Source organism: Leptonotus elevatus, chromosome 1 (genome assembly GCF_054856555.1).
Source record: "Leptonotus elevatus isolate MCC_2025b chromosome 1, RoL_Lele_1.0, whole genome shotgun sequence".
In the NCBI taxonomy this organism is placed as follows: domain Eukaryota; kingdom Metazoa; phylum Chordata; class Actinopteri; order Syngnathiformes; family Syngnathidae; genus Leptonotus; species Leptonotus elevatus.
Window position 1 is genome coordinate 10,585,415 of NC_141239.1, and position 24,141 is coordinate 10,609,555.

Genomic DNA, 24,141 nt, shown 5'->3' on the forward strand with positions numbered 1-24,141 from the left:
AGTTTAGAGTGGCATCAGTAAGTGGCAGAGATAAAGACTGGAAGAGTCACAGAAAGGCATAAAAGTGGACATTCATGGACATTTTTATGAATCAAGCCTGTTTTGAATTTTGCTTCAAAAAGTACTAAAATATTCAAAAGTCAGAGATAAAATTAACGTCATATAAAAAGGTGTGTTTCAGGTCGATGTGGAAATTTTACCCGGAAGCCCCAATATCCTTTTTTTTTTTTTGCTAGTGTACACAGTGTAATTATACTAGTATGCACAAACTTGGATTTCATTTTAGAATGTTTTTCTGCACAAAGCCTTTTTATAACATACACTACGGTTCCCTTGTTTTCAAGTAAACCAACAGCGACTTGGTGAAAGGGGGCAATAAAACACACAAACTTTGCTGTCACTGTAGTTTGCTGTAATTCATGTCACAGATAGTCAGATCATAAAACAAGAATAGCAACTCAATTGTCACCTTTGCACCATAGGACACAATTTACCTGATCTACATAATACAATACACAACCATCCTTTTTCCACTGCCTCAGTAACTAATGCACCACACTCCCTCTCCTTCACACAGTTATGACATGAACAGTACACCTACACATTGGAACCCCTTGTGTGTCATTGACAGACTTGCGTGGACTCGGGTGACGTCAACCCACAAGGCTGGGAAAGTGTGGGGTGCCACTTCATTCATTCATTATATGTATTTCATTGATGTTTGTTGAGGACCCTAATTGAGGTTCTTGATAAGAAAAGGTTATCTACAGCATGAGGGCCCCCTTTTGGTCACAGCTGGGAATGTGATGGGAACTCCTCAATTTGGAAGTGAACGGAGAAGGATGACGGGCCACGAAAGTAAAGAATGATTTTTGCCATTTGGAGCGGCTACAGTGGAGGACTGAGGAGAGACGGATTGAAATTGTCGCTGAGGAAAGCATAGGTGCAAACCTGCTCTTTCAAAAACAAACATATAAAATAAATTTGCAATGAATAAAAGCAGCAACATAATTCCAACTATAATTTCATACATAAGGTAAAAATAAATGAGGGATAATGAGACACGTTCAGACAGAGACTAGGTCAAATAAATTGCGGGGAGTGAGTCAATCCTCTGAGCTAGATGACGAGTCAGAGTCCTTCTGTGTGAGGATGACGTCCTCTAATAGGGCCTCTTGATCCGAGCTGTCATAGTCTCCTTGGGAAAGGCTGTCACCAGCCTCAATTTTCACATCAAAGTCTGGACTGGTGAGGAAGTGTTGTGAGGTCTCCAGGTCCTCCTCGTCCATCATGTAAGCTCCATCCGAGACCAGCGTCTCCTCTTCCACCCCTTCGAGGTAGGGATTTTCCGGAGTTGGCTCTGGTGTGTGGTGGTGTTGGTGATGATGGTGATGGTGGTGGTGGTGATGATGATGGCGGCGGTGCCGACTTTTCTTGGGGACCTCCGAGTATTCAGTCAGCAGTCGATGAAAGAGCGTCTCAGGCAAAATACCCTGCAAGAAAAAAAAGAAGGTAGAAGACGGTTCAATTACTGTTGCAAGCTTTGTGGTATTTGATGTCACACAAAAGTTTGGTTTCACAGTGGTACCTCGTTGTTTGAACATAATTCGTTCCTGCGAAATGTTCAAAGTCCGAATTGTTCAACCTCCGAAACATTTTTTGCCATAGGAAATAATGTAAATGCAATTAATCCGTTCCCAAGCTTTAAAAACAGAAAATTTCTAATTATGTTTTTTTTACATTTACACTACAGTTAAACAAACAATAAAAATATCTTACCTTTTTTTGTTGTGGTGTGATTGCATCAGTGGATGATAAATGCTTTGTTAATGCTAGCTTTAGTTCAGTGCCGAGTTTGTGTATTTTACATTGGGCATATTTTAAGCGGTCCTTGCGTACATTGTTTAACGTAGTTGAATAGCTAGGGGGGGGTCCTCGTGCCAGTATTTACAGAAGTAGTCATGGTAGTTACAACGGCGCAATAATCTCCTTCCTATTTCCACTGTGGTTTGTAGCACTGTACGTTTTCCTTTGCTGCCACTGGCACTGTTTCTTTGGGCGCATGGTGAAGAAAATTGTCATGGAAAAATCAAAATGTACTCGCAAGTATAGAGCACCTCCGGGAGTATTCACGATCTGACTGGAAATTAGCAGTGCATCGTCTCAACTACCGCAACGTGAGCATTCGGCATTGCTCGGCTTCGCTCGGCTACCCGTTTTCAAGGTACGTTCGGCTTAGCTTGCTTTGCTTGGGCGTTCGAACTCCGAAAATGAGTTCAAACTCCGAGGCACTTTTTACTCCAATTTTTTGGTCGAAGTCCGAATTGTACGAGTTCCGAGACGTTCAAACGCAGAGGTTCCATTGTAACCGCATGTACATTAAGAATCAAGAGTGGCATACGTACAGAGTTCCGAACCGTTTCTGACCAATCGGGTGCAACAACGAAATCTGCATTTTCCTCGAGATATTCTCTCAGGTCTTGCAGCATGGGACAGAATGCAGCTCCGACCTTAAGCGGGGAAACAAAACATTAGTTGGAAAGACATTTCAACAGGTCTGGAATAAGTGTGTTAAAGCAAAGTGTATGTCTGACCTTCTTTCCTGTCCTCATGTTTATAAGCTTGACCTTCTCATTGCCTGTCAAGGCTTTATCTGCCTTCCTCCTCCTCTTCCTCTTGCTCCTATTCACGAGAAGCTGAAGAAACAAGGGACACGTATCAGACCAAACAATCTATTTTGCTTCTCGCTTGCTCTTTAGAGACCAGGGAACAACAGAGCATTGATAAAGGTTCGTACCGCTAGCATGTCTCCCTCTACTTCATAATCTGGATTCTCTTTCAGCCAGGTGGGAGGATCCCGGCGGCGAGGAATACGATCCATTGGATCAAGGAGGCCATCTGGGTCTGATAACTACAACACAGAAGGATGGGGGGGAAGTCAGCGGACAAAATGTGGCGTGGTTGTCGCACCCAACATCTTTTTCATCATGGTGATCATTGTACCTCAAGTTCTCTGCGCCGCTTACGGCTGCTTTCGCCTCCTGACCCGTTGGGCATCAGTGCCTGCTTCGAGAAGGTCAGCTTCAGCCCCTCCTCCTGGGAAAGTGAACGAGAGATTCATTGAGTCATTAACAACCTCCACTGCTGTGTCTACCAAGAAGTTGGAAGAGCAAAATAAAATTATACCAGGAGTTTAGATTTTTTTTTAATGCACACAACTACATATATAATGAAAAAGTTAATAAGGGATAGACTGATTATCAGCCGGGCCGATTATCGTTGCAGATGTTTGGCATTTTGACAAATATTGGCATCGGCCTTCTTTTGAATTTAAAGGCCGATAAAGCTGCATATGTATCTCACTGAGCAGTGAATGCTTGCGAACGTAGCAAATGTATGGTTTTCATCAGGATCTGTAAGATGTTCACAGACAGTTTTTATTTGTCGCAAAGACATTTACAACATATTCAGACAATTTTTTACTGTATGCAAAGATCTTTTGAAACCTTTTACAAAACCTGACAAAAACCCCAAATTAGCTACATTAAGCAATCATTTGTCGCTCAGGGAGCTTTCCATTTATGGATTTATTTAAATTTTATACAAAATTATGCTGTTACTGGGAACTTCCTACACTTATTATTTTCAAAAAAGAAAAAAAGAAAATAAAGAAATTTTGTTGAAAGTTTGGAAGACTATTTACAGTAGAAAACAATTTACTTGCTTAGTTTTTAGTTTAGCTTAACACATGCTGATGACCCTAGAAGCTCTCTACAACTTGTGTTATAATTTTTAAACAAAGCTGTCAATCCTTTATAGGTTTAAAATTAAAAGAAAAAGTTTTTGTTTTGTTTTTTCAATTTTGACACTAATATTTTCTCTTACTGCAAATGAATATCGGCTTGAAATATCGGTTATTGGTCTCCTTGACTACTAATAATCGTATTGGTCTTGAAAAAAAACAACCTATCACTAGTGAACCATTTACATGCCTAATACTTTTATTTCATTTGACCAAAACAAACTGACAATGTTAGTATCTTTTTCAATAAATTCCTTTTACAGCAAGGCATTATACATTTAACCATCTATCCATATCGTAGATCACTTGTCTTCATTCATGCCGAGTGTGAGCTGGAGCCTATCCCAGTTGACTTTGGCCAAAAATTAGGATACACTCTGGATTGACTACAAGCCAATCACAGTACACTGAAGACACTCAATAGATATGCATTACCGGCAACATCAGTGTACCTAGCCATTCACCATTTTACAGGGATTACAAGCTGAAAACTGAGATGCCTTTTTTTTTTTTAATAGACCAGTCGGACAATCTCAATATACAAACTTGAACATGTTCTGTGGACAATTATTATTATTTTTCAACATGTCAAAAAGTGTTGATCATGACGATACGCAAAGCAAGATCTTAAAAAGGTTTTGTGTACCTTGAGGAGTTTGACAGTAAATTCTCCATCCTCTCCTTCTCCAGGCATGCTGTTGGGTTTGCGGCCCGCCCGCGCGTAGGCCATCTCGTCTCCCTGCAGCTCGGCGTTTTGGTTGACGTGAGTCTCAGACACGTAGCGCCGCCCTGATGGCCACTGACCGGTAAGTACCAGTGTACACAAACTATCCAAACGATTGATCAGCACACGGTCCTGAGTGTAAATGAGAGGCATTAATTAAACATTCAGCATGAGCAAGTCAACAAGCAAACATAAGCTACGTTCACACTGCAGGTCTTAATGCTCAATTCCGATTTTTGGGTGAAATAAAAAAAAAATTTGAGTAAGCGTTCATATTACCTATTAATTGCGACCCCAGTCTGTCTGCTGTGTAAACGTTATGCGTTCCCGAAATGACCCGCATGCGCAGAAGATACGTCGCTCAAAACGCTGTGTTTGCGGAAGTAAATACATATGGTCCAGCCTCCCAGTTGTACGTTTCAATTTTCTGTACGTTTCATTTGAGAATGAATGAATAAAAAAAATAAAAACAAACCAAAAATAAGTATGGTCCAGCGTGTCAGGGCTACAGACTTTTATAAGTCCGTCGTCGGTGCTCATATCTTTACCATCTCATATCTACAGAGGAGGAATGCGGGAGGAGGTAGAAATAATATTTTGTGAAAATGAGGCAAGTCTGTCCGAGCTCCTCATCTCACGTAGACATCTTTTTTCCCCTCCCCTAGCGATGACGCCACGTCATTGCCGCGCGTAATAAATGAGTCGTCTGCGTGGCTAAATTACTAATATCACCACAAATGTCAACTTTATGCTTCAGGTTTTAAGTGGGATTAAATTAAAGTCAAATATAAAGCCACAACTGTTACTCAAAGCAACTTTGCAGATTCACCTATGTCTGCGGACCTCGCTGGTGCGGTGTCAAGCATAAATCAAGCTTTAATGCCGCAAAGCGCATATTGGACTTTTGATGACGTCGAGGTCTTGGGTATATTCGACCTGGCCGTTCAGACAGCGGTCACATTGCAAACATTCGCATATGTATCCCATCTAGGACCACATATGAAAGTTACCCAGGTCGCAAATGTGGGCAAAAAAAACCGATCTGGGTCGCATTTGCCAGCAGTGTGAACGTAGCCATATATACATTCAGTGGGCCGCCAAAAGTTGAATACAATTTGTTTTGAAATTTTAACTTAAATTTCAATCTATTTGAGTCTACTGTGCTACCATCCTCTTACTTTTAAAAATAACCATTTACCTTGGGCCACTCTACTCTGATAGGATCTGTGTGCGGAATGCCATCCTGAGACAAGGCCATGGAGAGTAAACTATTCTCTTCATCTACGTCACACGTCTTCACACCTGAAAGAAAACAAATAGGAAAAATCTTATAATGGGTTTATTTCTTATTTTGGAGAACTCTGCATCGTTCTTGTCAAATATCAACTGACCTCGATCGACTTCTTCTTCACTATCTGCGCTCTCGTCACTGCTGCCTGATCGATCAGACGACGACGAACCTGAATCGGAATCCGAATCGGAATCAGAAGCGCCCTCTTCACCTCCTTTGCTTCCTCCCTTGTTTTTGTTCTTCTTGAAGCTCCAGCTTTGTCCTCGTGCCTTGCCTTCATGGTGAGTGATAGGTGTACTTTGCAGGTGAGCGCCGATTTCACCACCTAGCATACTAATGTCCACTTCCTGTCCATCTTCCTTCACACCTGACTCCTCCGCAATGGACTTTGGCTGGTTGAGGTGCATGATGGGTTGTGGCTGGGGTGGAGGCAGGGCTTGCTGGTTTTGAACGAAATCATCTCGGGCCGCGCTGAAGGTGAACTGTGGGTCACAGAAGACGGAGAGCTCGGTGCGGCTGACGCCGTGCAGCGCTGTGCCGAGCATCAGCTGCCGATCATGGTCCGGGATACTCCACCAGGTGGGCAGCTCGGTGGTGTGGGGAGCCAGCGGCAGACGCTCTTCTAGGGAGGGGTGCGGAAGGACTCGCTCACGGATGCGACTGAGGAGGCTAATGCGATAAAGTGTGCGGGATGCTCGCTCCTCCGTGATGGGGGCCACAATCTGGAGAAGTGGCGACGGATCTGGGAAAAGTACGTAGACAAAGTTTATCCATCAACGTTCACAAAATCAGGCAGAACAAAACCACTGGAGGCATGAATCTAAAATTATTTGTGAAAATTACAAGCACAACTGTAGCTCTCTATTTTCCAAGTAGGTTACCAAACACTGACAACATGCTGAAGTAGCCATTTGACAGTGTTGAACGCTACATTTTGCCTATGTAATAAAATGAGCATATTTGTGTATTGGGCGCCAGTAGTTACCCTCCTCCGTGCCAGGACGCAGGTGGCACACTCTCCGACACATGGCTACAAAAGAGCGGAAGTAGCGGCTAAGGCTTTCATCAGTTTTTTTATCCAGGCGTGCAAAGGTACGGAATCGTGTCCATTCATAGTCCGGTTCTTCGCCCTCAACAAGGCCAGGCTCCTTTTTCATTCTTTCCACACCGAAAGTTGAGACAACTCGGTAGAAGTCACATTCCTCCCTGCGTGTCCACCTGCACAAATTAAATTGGGTGACTTTTAGCAAAATGAAATTGACCTGTGTAGCTGAAGTGAAAATGAAAATGCATTTTTAACTCATTCACCCCCAGCCATTTTCACTGAAGCAACCACCTTCACCCCCCCCTGCTGTTTTACTGGATTTTGACAGATTTTGGAAGTCCAGAGAATATTGTTCTATCGTTATAAAAACATGGAACCTACCAAAAGAAAGATTAGAGTCTCTTCTTTCCTCAGGAAAAAACATATTTCTGTTTCCATTTTGCAGCAATTAGCATTAGAATATAGCTTTCATCATTATTCACAAATCTGTTTCAAACAGTGGGGGAAACAGCTCGTTTCCCAGCTTGACGTTTTAAACTCTGCCACCTGCTGGCCGTTTTTGTAATAACTACCATTGCTTCATGCATTCTCTTCAGTTCAGAGGCTGCATCAAAGCCTTCTGTATGCTATAGCATAAAAAAAAGTATAAATACATCTTTGGAAACATGGTAATTATTAAAAAAAAGAACATGTATACCTTTTTGGAGAACAAATTAGTTAAATAGATGCTCACATAAAAAATTATCTGTACTGTTAGGGCTGGGCAATAAATCAAATTCGATTACAGTAATTTCTGGACTACAAGCTGCTACTTTTTTCACTCGCATTCGACCCTGCGGCTAATACAAAGGTGCGGCTTAGCCATCAGATCTCAAGGGGGCGGACTATAAAGGAAGAGCAAGAGCTTCGGGCAGAGCAAAACAAACCAAGTGAGCCCAAATACAGTAGGAGAGACAGAACGAAGGAGAGACAATTTGTGCCCTCATTATGGAAAAGAAAGTAGCAGGAACCCGGTGCGGTAACATTAAAACACCTGAAGCTTACACGCGGGTGTGCGGCTTATATGTGTAACAAACTCGAGTATTCCCCAAATTTAGCGAGCATGGCTTATATTCAGGTGCGCCTTATAGTCCAGAAATTCATGTAATTGTCATTTTAAAAATCAAAATCATTGAAAATTTGCTCAATCATGAAATCGAGATTTGTCTTCTGGATGATTAAATGCTGTTGTTTTTATGTTCTGTTACATCCAAATGTTATTGCGGCAGAATGCTGGATGGGTGGTTTACAAGACATTTAATTGTGGCATTTAAGCGCAAACTATGAATGTTAAGTTGACTGAACTTGAAACGGAATTAGAATCAGTATACATTACTTAAGTCTGGGATTGATAACGATATGAATCAATGACTATCATAATCAATGTATATGACTGATGCGTATAGTAAGAATCGATGGGGACGGGTTACTAATAAGCCATGGCTTCTACCCGTTAGCCCTTCTTTCGGATGTCAATATTGCAAATGATATGATGTGATCGATGTAACCTGTAATAATGTGTCCAGAAGGAAAACATAAATAAAACAAACAAACATTATTGTCTGAACATTTTGCACATTTTAAATAAATATTTAAAATAATCTGTTTATTAGATTAAAATTGTAATCGTCCTGAATGACTGGAATTTTTATTTATTTTTTATTTTATATTTTGGCCATATCGCCCAGCCCTATATACTGCATACCTTTGTTGTCGCTCCTGGCGTGCTATCTCCTTCAGCTTGCTGGCTTGCTCACACCTCCTGCGTCTGCGGTCGCCCTTTGCCTCGGCTTCAATTTTCAGCTGCTCCTGCCGGTAACTGCGCTGGTACGCTGTGACCAACCGTCGTAAGCGTGCAGTAAGAGATGAACTCGAGGGCCAATCGCATCCGCTCTGGTTCTGGTTCTGGTTAGAAACGCTTTCTGTGACCACTGGGACCGCCTTGTCTTCAACAGACAGGTCCTCCTCCATCTTCACACCGTCAGGCTGGAGAACGGGCGCGTTAAGTGACAACATGAGCGATATTTGTTAAACCACTTCAGAGCTATGATGATGAAATTCTCACAGCTATACCTCATCATAAGAATCCTTGGGGAGTCTTGACGCAGGCTTGAACTCTGGGTCCTCTGAGTATTTATCGTAATCACCTCTGTGCAAAACAAGTAATAAGCAGGTGAGACATTACCCGAGTCATCAGTCAGTAGTCATCACCTACACAAACAAACCCTGTTGGCTCATACCTCCAAAAATACTTTCAAGTCATATTTCCAGTGTAGTGTGTTTTTGTGTGTGAATACATACTACATGAACTACATTTTCAAACAGGTAGAAGAGTGTCACTCACTCATCTCCCAGCTCGCCATCAGCAGTGTGCTGCTCGGCATCGATAGCCTTGTCATCTGGCCGGCCCACCCTCTCCAGGAAACAGAGCCGTGGATCAGCACGCATGGTTGTGTACATCTCATAACCTGGTAACAGAGAGAAGGTCAGTTAGTACATACAAACTGGCTCCATCTCATGGTAGCAGCAGAACTGAATAAGCAGGGGAAAGCCTTGCTGTTCTCCAGAATATCCTTACCATGTTTAAAGACACCTGCCAGCAGAGAGCGGTCCGCCTCCCCATCCCACCATCCTGCAGGTACCTCTTGTTGCTCCATCTCTGGCATCCAAATATCAACATCCCTAAAAATAAAATAAACATGTTAGTCCATTGTGTGTCTCGGGTATCTTCATAAAGATAGTTGACAAGTGTGTGTTTAGTTGGCATGGTCCGATATTATTCTGACAGTATGATAACTGTGACCAAAAATATCAGTGTCACGGTATAGAAATTACAGGTCTAAAATGCCCTTTTTTATGTATATACACTTTTTTTATGTGGGTAAATAAAATCTATTTTTAAACAAAATATAGAATATTTGGTACATTAAGAAACTTGTACAATAAAAAAAGAAAAAGGTAACATTCTTCTGTTTTAATTTGTCTTTGTAAGTCTGAGTCCGTGTCCACTCACTGATTAGCTATTTTTAGACCAGACTACTACTGTTGCCATTAGGGCTAACTAGCACCCGCTGGCAACATTTATTTTTTAGGACGATGCACTTTAATCGACAACAAAAAGGCATTCATTCAAGTATGCTAGTGTTTGCACAGTGTCTATTTGGTCTCTCTTCCCCATGCATAACCGCTCACCCCTCCCCGGCCTCTCATGAACTTCTAGAGTGGCACATTTATTCAAATCTGTAAGCAGCCAATCATTATTGTGCCACTCCTTAATAGTTCCCTCAAAAAGGAAAGGAGCTCATTACTGGTGAGAGACAGTATTAAAGGTTATTGAAACTGTGACTTTTTAAAAACAACGTAAACCATCAAACTGGTAATTGGCCCATGCCTATTGGTAGCATACGACACATTTTTAAAATAATGGCCCAAGTAATTTTTTCTGAATAGTAATTATTATTATTTTTAACCCTAAACCAAATACTGTTATTTAAGAATAATTTCATTTCAGGCCTCAGTGGTGGAATTGATTTATCTGATTAACTAAGGATGTAACCAATTTTAGCAGAGGTGACAAGCGTCATGAGATGCTTAAAAAAAAAAAAAATTCAATACTACTTTATTCCATCATTTTGAGAAGGTGATGACAAACTGCAGAAGTTTATACCTAATATCGGCCCCTTTTAGGACAGAATCCGCATGATCACCAATCACTTCTTGTTTCAGATAGTACAGCATCCGTACCCTCAGCAACACCCTATGAGAGAAGAGACGTCGTATAGAAACGTAGCCCAATAGAACACATGCAGCAAAAGACAACTTTTATTCTCCACTAACTTGTTGCACTGGTGTTTGAGATGTTTGCGGTAACTGTCATCAAGCAACAGTGTGTCTGGGTTGTACTTGCGGATCCACTCCACCTTCTGCACATCAAATGTGCTCTGAGCTTTTACCCTCTTTCCCTTTCTGCCTCTGGGCACTGGGATAGAAAGGCCTAAAGAGGGACGGGGGGGGAGAAAAATCAACCAAGGCAAGATTTTCCAAGCCTCAAAGAAAATAAAGCTATTTTACATGACATGCAAGTTGAAATCATCTTCCTACCAGAGTGGTTGAGCAGTGTTTGGGGTTCGCGGCCGTTCTCTGGTGGTGTGATAAGTTCCCAGATAAAACTCTTTATGTTCTCATCTCCCCGATAGTGAAGGAGACAAAATACCAGGATGACACGGCAGATTGTCTCCACATCGCGCTCGCTCAGACGCCGCTTACATCTGGCATGAGAGAGGATGTCCCTCCAGCGGCCCCAACTGGAAATAATTGACAAAAAAGGGGGTGTCAAGATCCATAATTGATATTACTGCTTGAATAAAAACCAGTATAATCCCATTTTGTCACAAAATTGTTGATGAATCAGATGACAACAACCAAATCTTTCTCCTGTAAAAGAAAACACTAAACTTGAGAATACTCATTTATTATCCAACTCTACATACCCATAAACAAGCAGATGTTTTTCCACACGGAAACAGTCAGTGCGGCCGTAACCCACTCCAGTGTGGCGTTCAGCACGTCGGGAAGAACGAGAGTGTCTGGAATTCGCAGGTGGGTACTCTTCGTCACTGTCCACTTCAGATAGTTCTGCACCTTCTCCTCGCAAAGTGGAATACTGGCGGGTCTGTTTGCGCACTCTGGGAGTGTCAATCACGAGCGTGTTCTGAGGGTGAAAGAATAAATGAATGATTACTCCCAGCAAATTGAGAGAACATACAGGTACACAAGAATCGAAAATCTGTTTACCTTTCTATTAATCGTGTCCATGTCTATGTCCGCTTTCTTGGCCCACTTTTCCCAGAATTCCGGGTCATCGAGGGCAATGTCATTCCGGTTCTCCGAGGCTACAAAGCTGGCCTTCGAGAAGGTGGAGCCCTTGCCCTCGCTCTCGATGGTAATGGTGGTGGCTCTGCGCTGGAGGATCTGGTCAATGTCTTCCTCACAGAAGCGACTCCCCTCATCATTCTCGTCCATGATGGCGGCGTAAGCTCCTTTCCTCAGCAAGTCCTCAATCTCCTTCTTAGAAAACTGCTGGATCTGTTAGAAGTGACATTTTGATAGATTAAGAACAAATGTGCAGAATGTGTAACACACTAATCCATAATATAAATGACCGTACCCCGTTAACATTGCTCTCTTTATTGCCACTCATGCTTTGCAGGACAGCACGGTCGAGACCCAGCTTCAGACTTGCTTTGTCCAGCATTTCTCGCTCGTAGGAATTCCTCGTGATCAGACGGTAGACCTTGACTGCCTTTGACTGGCCAATACGATGACATCGGGCTTGTGCCTGAGGAAGTTTAGAAACAAAAAAATAGGTATAATTTAGGGGTGTCAAAATTAGTGCGTTAATTTTGAGTTAATTTTAAGTTCCTTCACCCCAAAAAATGTAAGGTGCGATTAATGACTGCCCCATACTTACTGGGGGAATTTCAGTCGCAACACAGCAGACACGTCCACGTCAAAATTTAGTAGTAATAAATTTAATAATAATGCATTTACTTGTGGAGACTGGGGTCAAGTTGTATTTTACAAGTTTAAAAATGTGCAGAATTTCACAAATTACTTCATGTTAAAGATTAGATGACGTTAATACGAAAAGAAAAATGCACTGCGCTGTCACCAACATCTTACAAATGCAATTATGCCATCTAGTGGCAGAAAAATTCTCTCAACACAAAACAATATCACACTCATTTTTTTTTACAGTACAGGACATCTTTAATTTTAACTCAATTTTATGAATTATTATTAAATGACTATCAATGACTAAAAGATGCAGACATATTTATATTAGTTTAACATTTGTTTCCACTTTTATGCTAACAGGAGTATGAAAACTTAGAAAATAAAGTATTTTATTTTAAATTTTATTGTACATTTAGAACAGACGTAAAATTTGCGATTAATCATGAGTTAACTATTTAAGTCATGTGATTAATGAGGATTAAAAAAAAAAATGTAATTGCTGACACCCCTAGTATAATTGTATTATTATGTTGGGAGGTTACAGCCTCAATCTACAAAAAGGGAGAACTCCAAAGACAGGTAATGTTGAATATGCACCTGCAGGTCATTCTGAGGGTTCCAGTCCGAGTCAAATATGACGCAGGTGTCAGCAGCTGTGAGGTTGATACCCAAGCCGCCAGCTCGGGTACACAGCAAAAAGACAAAGCGGTCCGAGTCAGGCTTGCTAAAGCGATCGATGGCAGCCTGTCGTAAATTGCCACGTACTCTGCCATCAATCCGCTCATAAAGGTATCTGTACAAATGAGTAAACACAAACTTGAAGAGACACACAACAATGGGAAGAAGAAAATAAGGCCAAGTGTCCCTCGCACCTCTTGTTGATGAGGTAGTCCTCCAGAATGTCTAAGCAGCGCACCATTTGGGAGAAGATGAGGACTTTGTGACCACCAGCCTTGAGACGAGGCAGCAACTTGTCCAGCAAGACGAGCTTTCCAGCTGACCGAATTAGGGCCTGCAAATGGAAGTCTGGGGCCAGAGGGTCATACACCTGCCGTAACTCTGCTACAATCTTCTCCTCCGCACCTTGTTAAGAAAGACACGACACGTCAACGTTAAATTAAAGAATTTGGAACAAGGACTTGGCTCCAATTATGAACAACAACAACAACAAAAATCTCAAAAAGTTGTGAACCAAAAAAGCGGGTTGCGATACCATTGATGAGGTATGGGTGGTTGCAGCACTTGCGCAGTTCCATCATGGTGTTGAGCAGGTTGGGGACATTGCTGTTACTGTTTGCTCCTAAACTGAGAAAACTGAAGTTCCTCTCCAGGATAGCACGGTAGTACTTCTTCTGAACATCCGTCAACTCAACCTTTGAGAGAAAAACAAGTCATAAAAAAATTTAACTCACCAATAAAGGTATGCCGAGGCTGTTGTCCTCGGGTAATATTTACTAACCTCAATGATTGTCTCCTGTTTGGGTGCCAAGTTCTTCTCAACATCCTCCTTGAGTCTTCGCAACATCATTGGCTTCAATATAGCCTGCAGCTTCTGAACCTGAAGTGTCAAAAAACAAAAGAAAAATATATATTTTTCTGTCACAGCCAAAATTCAAACATCATTAACAACATTATGACAATTATGACTTGCACTTTTATAGTCACAAGGTAAACAGAGTAGTATGTCTGTTGGTGCCATGATGATCATATATCATATATTGTTCACCTGCTCCTCTGTTTTGAGGTCTCCAAATTCCCTGAGGAACTCAATTTCAGAGGGGAACTGGGCAGGCTCCAGGAAATGAAGCAAACTGAAGAGTTCCTCCACAGTGTTCTGTAGAGGAGTTCCGGTCAACAACACCTTGTGCTCCTGAGGGCAAAAATAACAAATAACGTGACTCCCAAATCAAACGGACTGCATGATAGGGTTTTATTCTGAAATTTCGACTTGGGTCAACTCACCATGTCCAACATTTTCAAGCTGTCTAACAGCTTGCAGTTGCGATTCTTGAGGCGATGCGCCTCATCAATGATGACACAACGCCAGGATATCTCCCTCAGCTCAGGGCAGTCGGACAACACCATCTCAAAAGTTGTGATCAGGGCATCAAATTTGTACGCACCCGGAATTAGATGTTCCTGTGTACAAAATGGCAAAATCAATTAGAACTAGACCATTTCCGTCAAATCAGTTGCCATCAAGTCTACCTTGTCATCTTTGCTGTACATCTCATACTGTTGGATCATCTGCCTGCTGGCCAGGCTGCCGTGGTAGACGATGGCATTCATGTCGGTCCACGTGGAGAATTCCCGCTCCCAGTTGGTGATGGTGGAAAGGGGAGCAATGACCAGGAAAGGGCCCTGGATCCCAGTAGCGTAAATCTCAGACAGCAGAGTGATGGACTGGATTGTCTTTCCTAGACCCATTTCATCTGCCAGGATACAGTTTTGCCTGAGACACAAGGTGTGAGCAGAGTAAGAGAAAAAGTTAGAAGATATTTCCCAATTTCCTTCCATCACTCTGTGTAATTCTCCTTAAGAATAATTATTCAAGTTGGAATGCGAGTCAAACCAAATTGTCAATATTCCTTCTTATCCCCTTGATTGTCAATTGGTGGGTCAAAGTGGGTCTTGGAAATCCATAACAGGCAGCATTCAAGGAGTCTTTTTTGCACATTAAGGCTAAATGGGGACAATAAGCCCATTTGTGTGAGATATAGTTAAGTCTTTTTTTTTTTTACAAACATTTATGTAAAGGTTAAATTTATTCAAAAACAATTGCTGTGCAAAAATGTTCAGACAACAATAATGTATACTAATTCTAAATTAGTTTTAACATAAACTTAACATTCATAGTTTGTTCTTAAATGCCACAACTAAGTAGTTGGTAGCTATTGTAAACATGTCTTGTAAACCACCCATCCAGCATTCTGCCGCTTGCAAAATTACAACTCACAAAAACATTTGAATGTAACAGAACATGAGAACAGCAGCTTTTAGTAATCCAGAAGACAAAATTCGATTTTGCAAATTGTCAACGATTCGATTTATAAAATGACAATGTATCGAATTAATTCAATTTACTGGCCAGCCCTACGCTGAGGTGTTTCTTACTTTTTGCATTTTTAAATACAGTTGACAATACACGCCGGTTTCTTAATAATGTACTCTGAAAGGCACTTTGAACACAGTTAAATGTAATCATGTTTGAATGGATGACATTCGTGTGTTTTCTAAAGCTAAAAACAATGTGCGTAGTTTGTCTCCTGTAAAAGTAGGCCGTGACATTATGATATTGTGGTACCAACATAAGGCCAGTTAAGAAACACTCTTCTGAACCAGGCCGCCCATGTAAGAGTTGTAGTGAATTACCAAATACGACACGATAATAATTTGAACAATTTTAACGTGCTTAATGTTTGACTGACTTTTTTGTCGCATTTCGACATGTCATGTGAATGGGTGTGATACATACCTGTTGTACCAGTTAAAAAGCAGCCAGTTGACACCCTCCAGTTGATATTCTCGAAGAATGTTGCCATTGTTGTACTCTCTAGTCTCCTCCAGCTTCTTCCAAGAGCCAGCTTGTGGTCGCGTCTACAGAAGAGGAAAAAGGCAACAAATCTCAACATAGTTGTTTTAATGTTTATAAATGACTGGAATCAAAAAGTAAATGAGATGCACGGCATTCTTTCCTTAACATTACTCAGAAGTCAAGCAAAACACCGGTCAATTAAATACTCTTCACTTGATATCTAGTCCCTCAGTCCTTACAGTTCTCTTGAGGCGAGGTTGTCGAGTTTGGATTTTGCTAAACTCTTCGACCTTGCCCTCGTCCACATCCTCATTCAGCTCCCAGGTTGCATCTTCATAAGGCAGAGAGCACCACTTAACCAAGTAGTAAATCACAGGCTAAGGGGACGGGGGAAAAGTGTCATAGTTAGTAACAAGGCAATGCTTTCTTTAGATCAGAATATTCACATTTATCCTTTTTGTCTAATTTCTTCTACCTCGCCATTGTCTTTGTCTATACTGCGCGATACATCCAGAATCCTGTCCACTTCCACGTAGTCTGGATTAAAAAGCTCCTCCTCCTGAAGAGTACCAATACAGTAAATACATTTCAAAGCAACAACAGTATTATACAGTGGGAGGAAAAAGTATATGAACCCTTAAATTGGTCAGAAAATGAGATCTGATCATCTAAAAGCACAAGAATAAACGACCAGAGACTATGTAAACGAATAAAATGTTTCATATCGTTATTAAAATAAACAAAATGAAAAAGAAAAAATTCACAGGCCAGTGAGAAAAAAATTAAGTAAACAGATCAGACATGAGCAACCGTCAGGATGAATTTTGGACCACTACTCCTTACAAAACTATTGCATTTCAGCAAAATTCCTGGAATGTCTGGTGTAAATAGCTAGCTCTCTTAACCATGGTCATGCTAGGAATGGTCAATCATATGGCAGAAAAATAATCTTGATTCATTTTTTTTTATATCTTCTGATCTCAATTACCATTTTTAAACTTCATTAAACTGTCAGTTTTAAAGCACCTGTACTGAAAACAGAAGAAGCATTATTGTAGTTCAGCATTTTATTATGCATTATAATGTAATGAATGATTTCCGTAGTATATAATTAATGCATTGATTTGATGCTCACACTTGCTCGTCATTTTGAATTTTCCTGCTCGTAATGCATTGTGGTTTATATTAACCTGTTGAGTGACTTTCGATTTTCATCACTACTTTCCATATGCATTGTGGGTAATTTTTTTGTGCAAAACATTGTTTTTCTTTTGGACAGTCAGACACACCTACAAAATGGAGTGCGACTTTTAGTAGTGCACTAATATAGGGAGCTGCACTTTCAAGTGCAAAAAACACAAATTAACCTATTTTACCATTAGATATTATTTTTTTTGTTTTGTTTAAAAAAAAAAAAAAATAGAGCCGCTGCAACAATCTTGGAAATTATTTTTCATGATATTTTAATATAATAGTTTCCATTGTCAATACATTTCCAAGCCTGGAAATGTATTAAAATTAAATGCCATTTTTTACCATACTTGCACAGGAAACTTGTATTTTCAATAATGTGAGGTATTAGTTTAAGCAGACTGTGATATTCAAGATCTCCTCTTTTTATGACCAAGTTGTGCAGAAATTTAAGAAATTCCAAAGTGTTAACATACTTTTTCATCCTGTGTGTTGCAGCTTGGCTGCAACAAAAACAATGACCTTTGTCGTCTCACCTCATGGAAAAAATGCCTCATCTGCGCATGTTTGGTCTTGAACCTTTTAATCTTTTGATGGATCCTCTTGTCTTTCTCCAGTTGCCCCATACTGGCCCATTCACAGTGTAGGTATGAACTGGAAACAAGAATGTGATGTTTAATGCATTGTATATTAGTCACATATTCAAAGTAAATGCTGCATTTCGCTTATCAAGGTTGTGAGACTTACTAGTTCTTGTATTTTACGAAGAATTCCTCGACATTGATGTACTGGCCTGGGGACACCTACAAGAAAACAGTAATTTTCAAAAAAAAAAATTACAATTGTAAATTATAAATGAACAGTGAAGAAGTAAATGTATAAAAGCATACTTCTTTCTTTGTTATGCGCATGGAAAGCACTTTATCTACAATGGCAGCATCTTCTTCGCTTGGGTTTTCCTGCACAAATAAACATGACATTTCAATGAAGAGAAATGCTCCAAATAAACATTTGTATTCAGTCTAGTCTCAAACGCGAATGATTTCACACACCACAAAGAACTGCATGCCAGGCAGTCCATCACCATGCAACTCAATTTCCTGGTGAACGTGTGCCGCTACGGGCGCTGCGCTGATGGAGGCAACAGCCGCCGTGGTCGTCGTAACGTCAACATCCTCCTGCTCATCCTCGTCATCTGTTATTTTAATGTCCAGGTCCTCGGTGTACTTCTTCCTGTTCACCACGCGATTAGAGCGCCGCTTCTGGACACACGAGTTTTTCATGTTCATTATGAGTCACTTTAATTATATACACAATTGTCTTCATTCAGGAGTGAAAGAGACACCTCAGGGAAATCCGTTTTCCTAAATGTACGTAAATAGCTAATTGAAAGCCAATACTCTGAAATTAAATAAAACAAACAAACATTTAAGACGCATTTCAAACAGAATGTTGACACAGCTTTGATGAAACGTTTAAAGTTCCCAACATGACTTGTACAGTGAGAAGGTTTTATTGTGGAGACAATTTGTCTGTGGAGCATATTTATCCACCTTTCCTAGGAGTTAAACTTAATACACACTTTCCCATACTGTGGGGCATTCTGAATGAAACTCCATTAGCTCTTCAAAAGTAACAATTCAACAAAAACAAAAAGGCAGCATACATCCAGCCCAGCCAGCGAGGTCCTCAACAGACACCGCTGGAATTGCGACACGTTCCTCGGGTCTAAATAGCACAATCACATGCACTTTTCACTTTCTTGAGGGCCTAAGCGGCTGCTAAATTGTAGCAACAGAAGAAGAAAAAAACACTTGAAATATGTCACATTTGAAGCAAATGCAGATCATACGAGCATTCTGTCGTGGATGCCAAAACTGTTTGTGAACTGAAGCGAATAATCAGAGAGTCATGAATCAAAGCAATATTTGTCAAAATATCTAAACCAATTTGGTCATGCCAGCATGACGCAGTAGATAGTGTTCAACTTCAAAGGCGCCACGGTATTTGAAGGAATATTCCAGAAGCAGGGGCAACTTTAGAATGCGTGAAACATGTCTTCTTACCATGATCAAGTCCTCTTCCAGCGCCGCCGGTGAAGCCGGACTCAATTCTCCGTCCGAATGATCAGAGGATGGATTCCTTTTTCTTTTCTTCGCCCCCACAAGAGTAATAGTGCTATGAAAGGAACAAGAAATCAAAATACTTTAGTGGCTGTTATCTGAAGATCGAGTTTGTGTTAAGAAAACATTTCCCATCATGCATCTCTTACTTTGTCTTGGTTTTGCTTTTGCTCTTAATGCCAGCAGGTATGGTGGTGCCTCCAGCATCTACAACTGTCCCTCCAGCTGGTTTGAATTTGCCTTTTTTGTCAGCTCCTCCAGCACATTTAGACAGCGCTCCAGGAATGACAGGAGTTTTCTTCTTGCTCCCTCCCCCGCTTGTCTTTTTCTTTGTAGTCGTGACCACGGTCACAGTGCCTCCGATTTCTGGCGAGGTCTGCGAGGATGGAAGTTCATCCTGGTTGAGTACTCGAGGCAAGTTCTTCTCCCCGCGTGCTTTCGCTCTCGCTATAGCTTCAGCCACAATACGGTTTGCCTTCTCCTGCTTGCAGAGGATCTCCACCCGTCGCACAGAGGGAGAATCGCCAGGAGCCTTGGTGATGCGGATAGTCTGTGGTGATGCCGTGGTGGTTGTACTGGAGGGGCCTGCTGTTGAGGAGTTGACCACCTTCACCACGGAGACAGCCCCACCGGTTGTAGATGCTGAGCTGACCTGTATAGGCAAAGGAACGATATTGTTGATCCTGTCGCATGAAATTACCAACCCACAAGATGCAGAAAATGATTACCTGTGACTGCAGAAGCATTTTGAGAGGCACTGCAACTCTTTGTCCGCCTTGGCCTTGAGAAATCTGCAATACCTGTGGGCTGCCAGTCCCGCTTGCTCCTGACACCAACTGGTACTGAAAAGTTAGGAAAAATAACTCACAAACTGCTTGTCATACGTCACACTAAAATAATGAGCTCTAGGGATGTTCGACACCACTTTTTTCAGTCTTACCTTAATTCCACCTTGCTGGTTTGGCTGCTGTTGCACCTGCAGCTGGATTGTAAGAACTTTGGGCTGCCCTCCTGCTTGGCCTGCAGCCCGGGCCTGGGTCAATGCTGCGAGCTGGCTTCCCTGGAGAACCAACTTACCCCCGGGGAGCTGTCCCAGAACCAGTCTAGTCGGAGCTTGGATCTGTTGTTGGCCTGTTTGGACGTGCGTGACCTGGGGTTGGGCTACCATGGTTTGACCCATTGATGAAGTGGCGGCGGCAGCCGCTTGTGAGGGCTGCTGGAGAACCAGAGTGATTCGTCTTGCTTCACTCCCCTAGAGCCACAAACAGAATTAATTAGTCTCATTGTGATCATGAGCAAACGGGCCATCTATACAAGCTCATAGCCAATACGGCTATCATCCAGAAAGCAAATCAGTTCCAGTCTTAGGAGCACTTACCGGGGTTTGGGCCTGCATTGCTGGCTGGAGTTGCACCTGGTTTTGCGTTTGGATTTGGATCTGAGCAGGCTGGCTCTGGGGCTGGAGTTGCACTTGGGACATCTGTGTTTGAGCTGGAATCTGCACTTGAACCTGCTGGCCTTGTTGGGGCATGGAGGTGAGCAACAACTGCTTCACTGGCCCATTGGGGGACTGCAGCAGCCTCTGCACGCCTACAGCACCAACCTTTACTTGAGTTTGACCTGTGGCCGTTTGATTCAAAACCGCTCCTCCCTGTAGAATGGGCATGCCTGGTTTAATCGGTGAGCCGGACACCAAACGGATGACCTTGCTACCCGCCTGGCTTGCGGCTCCTGGTACAGTCTGCAGGACCTGGGCTTGCCCGTGGGGACCTTTAAGAATGACAATTTTCCCGCCGGCCTGCTGTGTGATGGCAGATAGCTGCTGGGGTGTGAGCTGCTGAGCGATCTGTGCGAGCTGCTGGGCGGCAGTCGTGGTGGCTGGAGAGCTAGAAACATTTAGCGGTGAGTTAAGCAGGACAGTGCTACTGGTAACAACATTGTTGTTGCTAGCAATGGATACTGTGGTATGGGCTTGGACTTGAGGTACAGTATCAACAGCAACAGAAGCCTGGGCTGCAGTGGAAACCACAGCTAAAGGAACAGTCTGAGCAGCTGCCACTGCTACCGTCTGTTGTGTGGGAACTGGAATGGAGACCTGTTCAGGTACGGTGGTGGTGGCTGCTGCTGCAGGAACACAAAGGCCAGCGTTGACTGGAAGCTCAGGTGTGGGCTCTGACTCAACTGGTGCATCCACCTGACCTAGCGCTAGCTTTAGAGCCTCTTCCACTGGGTCTGATGAACCCTGGTTAAAAGATTCATCAGGGAGTCCATCCAGGTTAAACAGGGGCGTGTCCTCAAAGAGGTCCATTATAGGGTCTGCCATCTTGCCCGCCTCCCTCCACAGGGAGATGGGCACAATGTTCGGGACGCTCTGAGATGAAAGCCAAATTGTGCTTGTCCAGTTTTTCAAAATGTTAAAGAAAACAGCTGGGGATTAGAGAGAGCAAAAAGACATGAATCACACAAGTTCAGCATGATTTAAACGTGATGTATTATTCCAGTTTGTTAGTGTTCAGTGATAACATGCAACACATACGTAAAAAAACCACCAATAATTCACTCCATTCATTCCTCTTGTTTTTGCTATATTAGACTTAAAGATTTGCCAATTCAACAAATATACACATTTAATTCGGATGTATACAATGTACGAGAACGAATGGACATCTCACACGACCAACGCAGCTTCCAAGTTCACTACAACAGTAATTCACCATAAAAGGGACAACACAGAATTAAAAAGTCACTACATTCTCAGTTTACCATAAAGTGCGTAAATGAGTCTTTACATTTTATTTCTAATTTGTTGAACTTTAAAGAAAACATGACAACATATTTTAATGGAATTCAAAATAAACTATAAGCTAACAAAGAAAATAATGCTCAGTGTTTTGTTGATCGTTCACTACGCAAGGTATAGGCACAACAACAACAGTTATAATAAAATAAAACAGTTATTCAGTCATTTGGAATAGTTTGCATTAAGTAAGTCGAGGGGGCAGTGATGGAGAGGTAGGATGCTTTCCTGTGCTCACATTGCAATCTGCCTCACAAAACCGTCGGTTAGCATTAGCATCTACCGCCAAGATGTGCCGATTGCCAAAGCGTGAATGCAAGCACTACATATATTCACTCAAGATTACGCCGTGTTGTATGTTTGGGGCATTTAAATGGCTCGTGGCTCAATTACAACCGACCATCAAGTCAACCGGAATCCTTCAATCTCATCAACAAACCCGACCAAACCAAAGCAACGTGCCACAATAACCATTACCCGTCAACGTTCTGACACGGGTTAGGCCGCAATGCTCTTTCAGTTAGTCTGCGTCAATTTTTCGGTAAATTACCGGAAAATAACCATCAGGTCCGCTGGCCGAAGGTTCACAGTACTAATTCGGGGCGCTAAATTTACCTTTGCATCGACACACATGGCTTTCTCCGTCTCACAACACAGTACGATTACAGGAAACGGCTAGGGAAGAGCAGGAACTAACATTCTTGCTAGAGAGCCCGTACAAAGCCTGCCTCGCGGAGGCTAACGAGCAACGATTGGTCAGTTTTCTTCCGAGCCGGAAACACGCGACGATGTTATTGGTTGTTAGCACCTGTCATTCAAAATTCGGCCGCGGTTAGGCGGGATGAGAGCGAGTTCGGTTGAGGAACAATAAATGCGGCCTAGCTGAGTTCGGTTGACTGAAGTGGTCGTCGGTACTGCCGTTTTACTGCTCTCGATGCTAATATGTGAAGACGCTACCAGAGAGACGATTTATATTTAAACATAATCAGTTTTAGAAATATCAACGTTGCAGCAGTGAATTAATTATGTCGGAGGTCCATTTTAATAATACATCGTCTCTTTTTTGTAGCATTTTTATACAGGGTGTTTACTTCGATCGTTTAATGAAAACCCCAAGTGATATCGCGCAGTTATTTTGTTAAAATATAACATCAATATACACACTCTGACTTTGATAGACTCTTACAACGAAATTACTACATTTTACCTTTCGTTTATCAGGGCAGCGAAATGATATCACCGTTTCATCGCGTGATTGAGGGATTAGCACCCTCTAGTGACGTAGTCCAGACACTGCAATTATTGTTGGGATTAATGAGCCTGCAGTAACTGCACTGACGTTATAGAATAATCTGACTGATAAAAGTAAAAAGTAGTCCTCCAAATAATTACTAGAACAAGAGTGAGAGAGGACGTCTTTCTTGTAGGCTAACGTCAACATCTTCAGGCAATTATATCTGTTTTTTTCTATCGGTTTTTGTTTTTTAATAGCCCATCCATTTCCTATACATTTTATCTTCTCTGGGATCCAAGGACGTATACTTTCGTTCTGTGACTCTTCCAATCCATCTGTTTGACTCTACATTCCGTGGTCTTGCAATGGCAAAGTTGATCAACAATTCATGGTCAGATCAAACACCTGCTGTGATGTTTGGCACTCAGCTCCTTGAGCAAGCTGTGCAAAACATACTGAAACATTGAAAAGTTTGACGTGTGTGGTTAGAAGTTCAGAGAAGGTGAAATAAGTTCACTTGTAAAGGTTAGAATGCATTTTAGATTCATCCCAAATTTATGAAACAATCAATATGGTATGTTCTGTTAATTAAGCGGGTAGATTCCATTTTAGAAATAGCTTCAAGTTAATATTACCATTAAAACAATGAACATCATGCTACTTAATGTTAAATTCTGAACCTATTTTTGTCAGTCGGTAAGATAGAACTGTGATTTGTATATTTTAGGGGGATGAGATGCATATAAATTAAAATAAAAGACACAAAAAAAATCTTCCATTATCATTAATACTACTACAACTACATTAATTAACTCATTCACTGCCATTGACGGCTACAAACGT

General features: G+C 41.7%; 1 protein-coding gene across 2 annotated transcripts; it reads right to left on the reverse strand.

Moving 5' to 3' along the window:
• Positions 1–390: 390 nt before the first annotated feature.
• Positions 391–22,780, reverse strand: chd8 (chromodomain helicase DNA binding protein 8). Of its 2 annotated transcripts, XM_086074059.1 has the most exons (40): positions 22,680–22,780; positions 21,467–21,694; positions 20,646–21,391; positions 20,208–20,519; positions 19,996–20,109; positions 19,417–19,919; positions 19,211–19,322; positions 18,197–18,406; positions 18,035–18,103; positions 17,892–17,947; positions 17,681–17,798; positions 16,429–16,512; positions 16,193–16,330; positions 15,894–16,015; positions 14,627–14,870; positions 14,381–14,557; positions 14,145–14,288; positions 13,878–13,976; positions 13,632–13,791; positions 13,291–13,501; positions 13,016–13,211; positions 12,069–12,239; positions 11,696–11,986; positions 11,392–11,612; positions 11,003–11,205; positions 10,739–10,895; positions 10,569–10,658; positions 9,480–9,583; positions 9,246–9,369; positions 8,975–9,050; positions 8,607–8,887; positions 6,803–7,035; positions 5,918–6,559; positions 5,725–5,828; positions 4,449–4,658; positions 3,004–3,096; positions 2,798–2,911; positions 2,595–2,696; positions 2,406–2,510; positions 391–1,493 (listed from the first exon to the last, which is right to left on the reverse strand). In XM_086074059.1, the coding sequence occupies exons 2-40, from the start codon at positions 21,588–21,590 to the stop codon at positions 1,107–1,109; spliced, it is 7,647 nt and encodes a 2,548-aa protein (XP_085930185.1). In that variant the 5' UTR covers positions 21,591–21,694; positions 22,680–22,780; the 3' UTR covers positions 391–1,106. The 2 variants fall into 2 exon arrangements, with proteins under 2 accessions (XP_085930185.1, XP_085930178.1); XM_086074052.1 differs by having other exon boundaries at positions 20,646–21,694.
• Positions 22,781–24,141: the final 1,361 nt, after the last annotated feature.